General features: G+C 36.4%; 1 protein-coding gene across 1 annotated transcript; it reads left to right on the top strand.

Moving 5' to 3' along the window:
* The first annotated feature begins 4,433 nt into the window (after nt 1-4,433).
* On the top strand, nt 4,434-5,342 carry ch25hl2 (cholesterol 25-hydroxylase like 2). The gene has a single exon (XM_088912065.1). The coding sequence runs from the start codon at nt 4,434-4,436 to the stop codon at nt 5,340-5,342; it is 909 nt and encodes a 302-aa protein (XP_088768191.1).
* The last annotated feature ends 6,664 nt before the right edge of the window (nt 5,343-12,006 follow it).

Raw genomic sequence — 12,006 nt, 5'->3', positions numbered from 1 at the left:
ATTTACTAATCTTCCTGTAGGCTCATCATCACTTGGCAACAATCCAGCATGTCAACACACATGCACATGCTGCTTGAGCAACAGCAGCTTCCTTGCAAGATAAGAATGTGACAGTTATGCCATGGATGCCCTACTTCTCAAACGTGAGGTGCCGTGTGGCTTCTAGGGCTCCTGTCCTTGCCTGTCCAGGCTTTATGGGAGGAATGAGACAGAATCTATAACCAGCTGCAAAAAGCATCACATCTTGTGTTGCTTCCAGTGGTGGCCATACACCTTGCTAGCCTGTGACTTTCGAAGTAGAGCCCTAGTTTTTTTTTAAGCCTGTTGATCACAAATGTTAATCATGTCATATCCATTCAATAAAATATCAGTGCAACTACAGCAAAAAATATGTTGTCATTTTCCTGTTAATTAGTTCTTCGTGAATTTGTTGCAAAAAGGATGATACGTTACTATGGTGGTTGGTTTACATTCTCTTAGGGTAAGAAGAACTGTCCACAGGCTAACGTTTCACATTGTGAAAGAACTTAGGAAAGTCTAACTGCTGTTGTTTCTTAACCATGTGAGCTTAAGTTCCTTTGTTTCAAAACCAGACACTGTTGCATGGTGAGTGAATACATTCAAACAGTACACGTACACATATACAGTACTATATGTGTACAAGTTATAAAAAATATTCTGAGGAGGCTGATTTACAGTGTATAAGAATAAAAAATGAAAAAAGAATATATGTTTTATGTGAGGAACAGGAGCAGGTGATTCTGTTTTAGAATACAGTCAAATATTTGGTGAACAAGCAACATCAGGCCAGTAAATTGATTGAGAAAGGCATTATGCACCCACTCTTTTATACTCATTTTATTCTCCTAGGTCATTGTATGTTTATATAATATATAAATATTATTTAGTAGAAAGACAGGCAAAAAGAGTGGAGTAATTGCACTGCTCCAAGACCTGGAGGATGCAGAGATGTCTATTTTTATATCTTCACCAATCTGAAAATCATTAAACTACTGAAATCCATACACAATTGCACAAGCCCACATCAAACATGGACCTTCTGATTGCTTTACAAGTTATTGGGATCCAATAAAAGTCCCAAGTGTGTCATTTCCCAAACAGTGGCACAGAGCTGGCTGAGCTGTGCAGTGGGTAGGGTGGGAATTGTCTGTGTTTGTACAGTATTGCAGTACTGTCAGTGTAGGATGTGTCTCCTAGGGTTGGTGCAGAAACTCTGTCCTCCCTGTGTTGTGTTAAAAATCGAATGCTGCAGGAGACATTTTAATGATAGAAACTGTACACACAATGTGCGTCTTTCATCAGCTCCAACAGGGAAGACAATAGACATCAGCCCGTGACATTTTAAATCAACTGAAATAAACACCGAAGAATGGACCATTCTTTCTGAAGTGTTACCTGAGCGGAGATAAAGTGCAAACAAAAGACACCACAATGTGGCTGTAGAAAAAACACAGGCAAGCTGTGGTGGAGATACTGTGTTGTATGTGGCTTGTACAGAGCTGTCTAACATTTGTACACAATTTCACCGCAGCTTTCTGAGCAAACCAGATGTCCACTACATTTCAAAAGTGACAGCAAAATGGCGTTTGCAGATACGTTAAAAAAAAAAGAAGAATGCAAAACTTTTTAATTGCATACTTACATTAAACTCTACATATTATTTGATAATCTGTGATCACTTTCCGTGTAGTCCCAATTTTTTACCCTGTGTCAGCAGCAGTATCTTTGTTCTTGCAAGAAGCTGTGTCTTCTGGTTTTTGTTCTTTGAAAATTATTTTTAAGTTTGCTTGCATCTCTACATCTCAGAATGTAGAATTGGTTACATGATTTAATTATTGTACAATTTTCCATAACCTCCACTTCCATCCATTAATTCCTTCCTTACTACTTCCTTACTACAAAACAATTTTGAAGTATTGAAATACATGACCTTGGATGAGTATCCCTGCATTAACTACTCAGTCAGAAAAACAACATTAACAAGGTAGTTTTCAACTTTCAGCAATCAAATTTTTAATCAAAATTAAATTAGCAGTATGCAGCACAGAGAAGAGGAGGTCTTTTCTGAAAATTAATAGCAGAAAGGATAATAACAACCAAATAATAAAGAAAAGCCCAAAAGCCCCTTCATCTCAGTATTCTCTCTTATGATTTAATGTCCCTTTTTGCAAACTTCAGTATTTAAACGGGAAATTTTATCTCTCTCGCATTTTGTTTTCTTTTTTATGTTCTTTTTCTGCTTTGTATTGTTTCAGCTTCTTAACTCTCCTTCAATTAAGGGAATAAATTAAGCTACAGGTGACCAAAAATTAAAAATAGCTCTTCTGGATGTGTCAAAAATGTTCTTGCTGTACTTTCATCCTCGTACATATTTCACCCCCATAATATATTCTCCTTGTGCCATTTTCACAAACCTACAGTAAATCGCAACATATTGTTAAGAAAATGAAAAATGATGTTGTGTCAACCCAAAGTGTGTAAGGCCAGTCTTTTTATCTCAGCAAAACCGTTAATTCTTTAGAGCATTTGTAACCAGATGATGGAACACAGCCACAATGTATTACTACAACCCTTCAGACCACATTGGTAAACCTTCAACCTTCAGATATCTAAAATGTTTTATTCACAAAACATACTGTTTTCCAAGCGTATAGTTAAATATAATTTAAAATTATAATCTTGTTCTTCTGGACTACCTTGAAGAATCCAGTTGCTGTAAACCATTATTTATTACAAGGGTTCACAAAATAAAAGTTTGGGGAAAGACAAATTAAAAACAAACATTACATTTCAAATATGTAATTACTTACGTACAATAGGTGGCATGAAGTAAACCAAAAAAACAACCAGCAGCTCTCAAAAAGCCCCTTAAGCTTTGTTGTGTCAGCCTGGAGCCAGGGCAAGAGAACCCTAAATTTTTCATCCAACAAAGAGTACATACCCAAGTACATTTGGCTGCTCCAAAAAACCCGAAAAGAACATGGAAACTCCACACAGAAAATGCTCCAGTTCAGAATGAAAACAGTACCTAAAAGCTGTATGGCAACAGTGGTAAGAACATAACATTGTTTTAATTATGGGAAAAATGTAATGATTTAATTTCAAAATACATTATCCTACATTATGGGACATTTTGGACAAAGAAGCCATTTTCATATATTTTAATAAAATACTGACTATATTTGATTTCTGTATATATAATTGTGTTATGGAACATAAAGCATACCTTTACTGTACCTGCAACATTAGCTCAATGACCACAACCTGGAATGGGTAGAAGCAGTTAGCAAATGGATAGATTTATGGATTAGCTCAATAGCAACCAACAGGGTATTTTGTTTGCAATGGTAAGCTCAGTGACTGCATAAAAATAGTTTGGTTACAGAAGTGCAATAAAATAATTGATGTACTGTATATTTCTGTATCAACACATGGGGTACACATTTGTAAAGGTTTGCTCAACAAACAATAAGAACTTTTTAACTGCTTGCATTTGTTATACTTCTACCTAACCACTGTTCCACTCTGCTGTCCTACTTTAAATACATTAGTGCCTGATTTACTACATGGCAATCTTGACTGAAATTTCTACTATTTAATACCAAAGAGGGGCACATACTGTATCTCCTTCTTCATCTCTCAGCTAAAGAAACCCCTCCTTACTCTGGGTTTCAACTTCTGCTTTCCAGAGATTCACACCCTGTGCTCTGTCACAACCACAATTACAGGGACATCTTCTGTCCTGCTTCCATGGCTTTCTCTCACTAATTCATGCTCCTTTCCAACCTCTCCGTGGTCCATCCTTTCCTTTCTCCTTTCTTTTCTTACTAATTACGACTAATCATGTTGACTGTATAAAAGTTAATCTTGGTTAGTTAAAAATGCACACGTTTTTTTTGGAACAGTTAAGACATTACAGAGTAATAAAAACATGTTAACTTATGTCTAAAATGCAATTAAAGTTGACCACATTTACTGTACAAAGTAGAGTTCTCTCACAACAATGTCATATTCATATTTGGATTGAAACCTTTGATATCAAAACTTCACCTTCACAATTGATGTGAGTAATGCAAGCTTGAAAACAGCTGAGAGCCTTGTTGAGCTTATCTTATTATGCTACTTATTACAGTGTTAATAAAATGTATTATTCCATGCCTTACAAATACTCATTTTTGGGTCCAAATTGTCAGTGGTGTAGCTCAGCCAGTGCCACTGGCCTCATTCCCAACAGAAATAAAAGAATTTAAAATAAGCTTTCGCTTTCACTCAAGGAGGTGGTGCCTGGGAGCATATAAAAGATGAAGTGAAGGAGTAAACCACTTGAATTGAATCCTGAACTTGGAACTACTATTGCTTCATATAAAACAAACCCTTAAAAGTTAAGTTTCTATCATTATTGACTATTGAAAATGACATGCAACAAACTACAGACAATTTATTACGGCACCTTTCACGCCTTTCATGTGGCAAATGCCTCTTTCGATCTTCCTGAACAGTCTCTACTGCAGCCGTTCTGGAACTACTTACGCAGTAATTATCAAGACACCTTGCGATCACCTCTCTTTCCTATTGTCCTGTCTGTATCTAACTACTTCTTGTCAGTGGCTCTCTACACGTTTCTGGATGTCTTGGCCCCAAGGTGGAATTGCATTAACAAGTACAAGATCCACCCGGAGAAGTCGGTTTCCTGGAACAACATATGGACAACCTTGGGCGTCACCACATACAACCACCTGGTCTACATCTTTCCTGCAGCAATGGGTCAGTGGTATTGGAGACCCTCAACACCCCTGCCCAAAGATGCACCTGGTCTAGCTGAGTTTGTGTTTGGCATCATAGGCTGCACTATCCTCTTTGACTTTCAGTTCTACCTGTGGCATCTCCTGCACCACAAAATAGGATGGCTTTACAGAACCTTTCATGCCATCCACCACCAGTACTATGAGCCATTCAGCCTTGTGACCCAGTATCTGTCAGCCTGGGAGCTTTTTTGCGTAGGATTCTGGACCACAGTGGATCCTCTCATCCTCCAGTGTCACTGTCTCACCACTTGGGGGTTTATGGTCTTCAACATCTGGATCTCCACAGATGACCACTGTGGCTATGACTTCCCTTGGTCCCTTCATAACCTGATTCCCTTTGGGCTGTGGGGAGGATCCATCAAGCATGATGCTCACCACCAGCAGCCTCACACCAACTTTGCTCCTTTCTTCTCCCACTGGGATTGGCTGGGAGGTACAAGTTCAGCCCTCTGCCATTCAGCTGCTCTGAAAGACAGGTCAACAAAAAGAAAGCGACAGTTACAGACTTCTAACTGAACACGTACTTTGTGTAAGTGACAGGGAGAACTCAACGACAGTGTGTTATGTAGGTGGAAATAAAACTTCCTTTAATTAGGAAAATCATAATAATGAATAGTGCCTCTTTCAGACAACTTAGCTATTTTAACTGGCAATACAATATGCTCAGCTAAATTACATAAATGTTTTCTGGTAGCTGCAAATATAATAGCTTTTAAAGTTCTTTCAAGGTTTATTTATTGACGCTCCAAGAAAACAGTTCAGTATGTTCTATTCAGTCTTATAACCAACTGGTCTTCAGTCTTGGCAGAGATTTCATAACCTGGTCTGAGAGTGTGAACTAATGCATTCTGGGATGCATTTACTTAACTTTAAGTATAATATTAATTTCTGTAATCCATGCTACCAGTTGATGATTACATTAAATGTTATTTTAATACACTGACATACTGTATATATTAGGTGTCATTAAGGTCTGATGAATTTCTTCAGTAATATTAATGATATTATTAATAACATACAGTCAACCTTTTCTGTGTAACAACAGTCTAAAACAAAATGCTGCCTCACCCTTTTATTCAGTTTTTAGGTGTAAATCTGATTTTATAGTATCAATACTAAGACCTACTCCTTAAAAAATTTAAACAATAATTTGAATATTTCATAAATTAATAACATTATTAAAAACATAACTGCAGAGTTAATATCTCAAATGTTTTCAGTTACAGTATGTGCCGTATATCTTGGTGGTTTTTAAAGCTTGCAAATTCACAGGCAGGTTAATTACAATTCTGAACTGAAATCAAGAGATGTTTCCTTTCAGAAGGAAAGCTGTACTGTATCGGTTGGTTGGTGTTGTGGGAAAGAATCTGAATTGAATTTAAATGACACTGATGAAAGAAATTAAAAAATCTCTGTCTAAGTTCAAACTTTGAGTCTAGTGTCTCTTTCTGGGGAGACAATACCTTAAATAAAGTCATAACAGGGAGTTAATTTTCTTGTACAATTAATTGTACATCATATACAGTATAATATGAAGTGTTTAAGTCACACAAAAAAAGAAAACAAGCATTTACATATCATTTTAGCCATGAACAATGATTTAATTTTCTAATGGCTACTAACAAACTCTCTACAACAACAAAAATGTGTTGTTATATAACAACAAAACTCTGTTGCCACAAGACTGTGGCTCTCCAACACCAGTACCAGGTGTGAGTATACAGTATCTTCTTTGGACCATGACTCCCCTGCTACAAGGTTCTTAAGAAGTATAATGATAACATTTTTTTATATAGGGATAAAATATTTGCCTTTTTTCTGGTTTTGAAGAATTTGCATTTTGGTCAGGCTGCCTGGCATTTAACACTAAAAAGGTGTTTTTTCAAAAGCAATCATAACATAAAGATATCAGCCAGAGATATAACCTAAGTTCAGCTGTTTTTGTTTTGTAGCCATGATGACAGTGGTCCTTATATACAAACTGCATTTCTTCGTCTACAGTATTAATGAGTGATCTCCCTGCCTACATTATTACATTCTTTGTGTTGTTTCTGTTGGCAGTTCCATAGGCTCCGCAGGTAGAATTCTATAGTTTGATGAAAAGGGAATAATACATATTTCACAAGGAGAGCAAAACAGGAAGCAGAAACAAAACAGAACTCTCAATAATTAAAGAACAGCTTGGTTCCTGTAGTGCTAACTATGGTTTTAAAAGAATAGCAATGGGAAAAGTCCTTGTGCCTCAGCTTGCCAGTTTTTATGAATACTTTATTTTGTAACATAGCACATCACCACTCTAATTTAATATTTAACTGAGCTGTAGTGGTCAGCTTTAACATAAATGATTGAATCTAATCTGCACTAATAGAAAACAGAGGAAATGGTGTTTCAGCTACACAAAGCACAGGAAAAGACATTTCAATCTATGTGAAGGCAGGCTGTGATCTGTGTCCAAATTGTTATGAACATATTCAGATGGACTATAGTGAATTATGAAAGTCTCTGTTGGTTTTTAGTCCCCATGGCTCCTGGGACATATTGCCAACTAAACATTTTGTGTCTCAATATGCAGTGATTGTGCCAGCATTAATTAATCATTATTCTTTTATGCATAAGCAGTGTGGGACACATCCATTAATGAAGAGGTATTTAATTTGCACGCTGGGTTCCGATTCCAGGCATTTCTATGAGAAGAAAAACACTTATTTTCAGCTGTACAAGAACAAAAGAAAGCATTCCACTCGCAATCTGGAGCAATTCAGGGAAAGCCTTTCCAAAACACATTTCAGCAGAGCTGAAAAAGAAAAAGCTGCCTTTGGAAGTACGGTCCACCCTTCTCCACTTCTTTGTTCAATGCTCAAAGCAAAGATTCTTCATGGAAAAAAGTAAATACAAAGGAGCTCGTTTTTTTGCCGATACTTCACCATTTGTCTTAAAGGTATCATTCACTTACATAATGGTTGCTGCAATAATGCTATAATAGTGTATGTCTCAAATGTATAATTAAACAATTTGGTAGCATACAATAAGTTAAAATATGTTCTATATACCATCCCTTATTCTGATTAATCTCCAGGGTACTAGGTGAAGTGAAATCAAAACACTTGATTTTTCCATCTACTTGTGTGCAGGTGCGCCTTTTGTCCTCTAGGTGTCCCTCAGTTCTCAAAAATGCAATTGAGCGCGACTGGTTTTCAATGTTCAGCAATGTACATTTTCTGAAAAGCGGGATAATCATTACTTTTTTTAGAGGTTTTTAATTGGATGGAACGTTTGTTATAGTGTTAAAAACTTAAAGGCAGATCTCTTCAAAGTAATTTTAAAAGTGTGCATATTGTGTGTATTTTCACAATCAGAAACTGAAACGCTTGCTACTATTTTTCATTCATATTTTAATACAATATTTAATATATATTTTGTGATACTAGCTCAACAACTTACAATTAACATAATAGTTATGCAACGTTTGATAAATTATTGTTCTATAAAATAGTCTTATTCAATATATTGAAATGTTTGATTCCTTATTTTGATAGCATTAAACAATTACAATAAAGAACACTCTAAAAAGTCTGTTTCCTGCATCACCACTTGGTTACTGTGCCAGGAGAAAGATCAACGTTTTATAAAGTCTGTTCTTGACTGTTCTTTAACTTGTATTCGTCAATGATTACCTCTTTGTTTCAAGAGCAGTGGATAAAATCTTCCTTCACTGATATGCATCTCATTTAGGCCATGTTAACGGATCAAGATGTTTTGCCAAGTAGACTATCTTGTAAAACTTCATTTTTCATGTTCTGAAGAAAGCTAACACAATAAAAACAGTTAATGGGAACTTTTGTATCTCTCCTAAATCACCTATAATGGTGGATTAAAAGCAAAATAGTGCATTAAAACTGAATTCAGTGGGGGAAATAACATTCTGTCAGTGTTGTGGCAGTACACATGCAGCATACAATATGTTGTATATTTACTGTATTCATTCCTTCTGTGCTCTTTTTGGAAACATCTACTGAAATTTCTGATTTAAAGGAAAAAAGGTTTTAACCCTCCAAAAACAAAACTATGACAGAAGATCTGTTTTTCTAGAAATTTGCTCAGAACCTTAGAAGGCCATCTGTAAGGTTCTTCGGGTGAGCAGTATTTTGTGAGCACAAAATGAATATCCTGTATAAGCACACTAAAGGAACACATAAATTATTACATTTACTGTATCCTCCTGTGGCTGAAAAACTGTGATTTACATAATAAATATTGGCCTTTAAGAATCAATATGCCTTCTCTGTTTGCTGTTATTTGATCTTTAATGAGATCACTTCTGCTTGTTCAGGAATAATTTGTGGCTTCTGTGGATCACAGCCTGCACACTACTTTATAAACACTGACTTTTTTGGTTATTATTGTAATACACAACTCCTGCTCTGCCAAAATATTCGTTACTGTATGTTGTGTTTCCTTCCTTGGAGCCATGGCGATATGTTGACAGTATGCCAACCCTTCCACAGGTTGTGTGTTTAAAGAAAATGGGACTCGGCTAACTTGACAATTGCCTCTGTCTGACAGAGTTAATGCCGGGTTCCCTTTGACTCAAAATGGGAAGTTACGTCCCATAGTTACGTCCAAAAGTGGTTTTAAATCCACAGCAGCAACACTAACAGAACAAAATTACCGGCAGCCTTTCAGTACAATGTACCAAGGACCTGGTACTCAAAACCTGTATTTCCCACCTGACGGCATATTTCGGAATTCATAACTGAGTTCTTAGGATAGCAATCCAAAAATTAATTTCAAAATCAAATCATCACTAACATTTTTCAATTTTATCTTTCAATGTACTGATGATTTTTTCTGCTTTTGCTCTCAACAGTCATAACTTAATGCAGTTTATACAGTATACAGTATATTACATGTTGTGTAATCAACACTCAGTAAGTTGTTAGTCATAAGCTTTCTCACGATATAGTTCACAGATAAGATCCGAAAGATAAGTACGGAAACTGACATTTGCAAGTTCCTGAATGTTTTCTTTCATTTTCAATAGAAATAATAAATAAAAAGGGGAAACCAAGGGTATAAGCACTCATCCGTGAGAGTTAGCAAGAGCAATCATAGCAGCCAGGAATTTGTGCTGTTAAATACTGTATGTGTCTTGCCAAAGAGGCAAGATTTTAGATCAAAACACAACAGTGGTATAACGAACCTGGCTGGCTGACAGGAGGAAAAAAGACCTTTGACTAGACTTAAATGTTTATCATGTGTATTCTTAATCATCACAAAATAACAGATCTGTTTGATATGAGATGACAGATATTTACTTCACAAATCAGTTTAATTTTTCAATGGGAGTAATACATACTTAATAATTATATTACAGATCCTTAACAATTTTATTTTAAGAATATAGTCTAGCAAAGATTAGAACATAAAAAGGTTAAAAGCAAGAGGAGACCGTTTGCCCCATTTAACCCAAATTGCTTTTTGAGTTCTTTCAAAACATATCCCTCAATAGGGGGACCCAAACTTAAGCTTATGTCTGTAATTATTTCAATTAAATTGCTCACAATTCCAAAATAGGTCAAGAACAGATCCACTGTGTTCATAAAGATTTCACAGATTACTAAACCTTCACTTTTAACTGGAGACTGCCAAGGTAGTCTTAGAGGACTCTCAGAGATTTGCTTGTTGAAAAGCCCTGGTCTGGACCATACTGTACATATGCTGTATAACAGAAATATGAGGACTAAATTAATATGTTCCAAGTGCTACAAGTATTAAATGTACTATTTGTGAATTATTTTGCACTAAATGGCTGCCAAAATAATATACTTAAAAAAACATTACAGAGATATAGAAACTTCACATGGAGTTAGCGAACATTAAAATAGCACTGAATTTCTTTAAATATCCTGTAAAGATCCTGCAAAATATCCTGGTCAGCAGGCCTGCAGCTTATTACTGATGGGCTTTCATGATGTTTATTGTAGCCTTTTGGTTGAAATGAACTTGTTTATTTTAGCTTTCTGGCTTAAATGTACTGCTTAATGTACTGCATTAGATTTGATACTGTAAGTTGCATTAGTGCTCTGAAAGTTAAATAAACTTGAGCAAAATATTTCTTTCAGTTGTTCTTACACAGTATTTTACTAACTATTACAGATTCTTAAATACTTCTCAACAAAGGACATGAGGTTCTTTAGTCTCAATCTTTCCTAGTCACTCCTGCATCATTCCAAACAGGGCTGATGTATTACAACCCGATCGCACAGGGAAAGACTTTCTGGATTCAGGTATCCCAGGAAGATTTTTGTTCAGCCGCCAGCCCTTATTTATACCTCAGAAACTAAGCCCATGGGAGCTGAAGCTCCATCAAGAAACAGAAACAACAGGTTTAACATGCTGCGTCGATGGAACTCCTCCAGCTATAGTGATAATTAGAAAGAAACAATGACACATCTATATAAACAAACATACACTGATAATGAGCTATTGCTGTGCAAATATTTATGATGTTAAATAGATTTGAAATACTTAATATCAAAGTCACACTACAAAACCGCAACACTGTAAATTCACTGATACTGACTGACCAACACCGACTCACACTCTGACGAGCGGACACTCTGCCTGCCCATATGACAGAGGGAGCAGGAGAGGGGGTTGGTTAGAACAGTTTGGGTTTTCTTTGCTTATTTTTTCGAATGTGTGATTTAAAAAAACAAACGTGTCGCTTTTAGTTTTTCCATTTATGAACCAGTCATAAATGGTTTGGTCCAGCGAATCTCCAGTGTACTCTTTCTTCTCAGCATATTTTAGTGTTTTGATACCATGATTATTATGTAAATGCAGAGCATGGTAGCATGGTGGTACAGTTGTTAGCATTGCTACCCTGCAGCACTGGGGCCCTGGGTTCAATTCTGTGCCTGGTGCACTATCTGTGTGGAGTTTGTGTGTTCTCCCCATCTTTACATGGGTTTCCTCAAACAGGCCAAAGACATACTGGTAGGTTAATTGTCTACTAGGAAATTTGTCCCTAGTGAGAGAGTGTGTCTATGCATCTGTCCTGCGATGGACTGGATGTATCCTGCCTTTCGCTTGTTGTTTGCTGGCAAAGGCTCCAGATCCCCCACAACCCTGAACTGGAAGGAGTGGTAAGAAAATGGCCGGATGATGGTGGCAATTG

This window comes from Atractosteus spatula, chromosome 3 (genome assembly GCF_055471065.1).
Source record: "Atractosteus spatula isolate fAtrSpa1 chromosome 3, fAtrSpa1.hap1, whole genome shotgun sequence".
NCBI classification, from domain to species: Eukaryota; Metazoa; Chordata; class Actinopteri; order Semionotiformes; family Lepisosteidae; genus Atractosteus; species Atractosteus spatula.
This window is presented reverse-complemented; position numbering and strand designations above follow the sequence as displayed.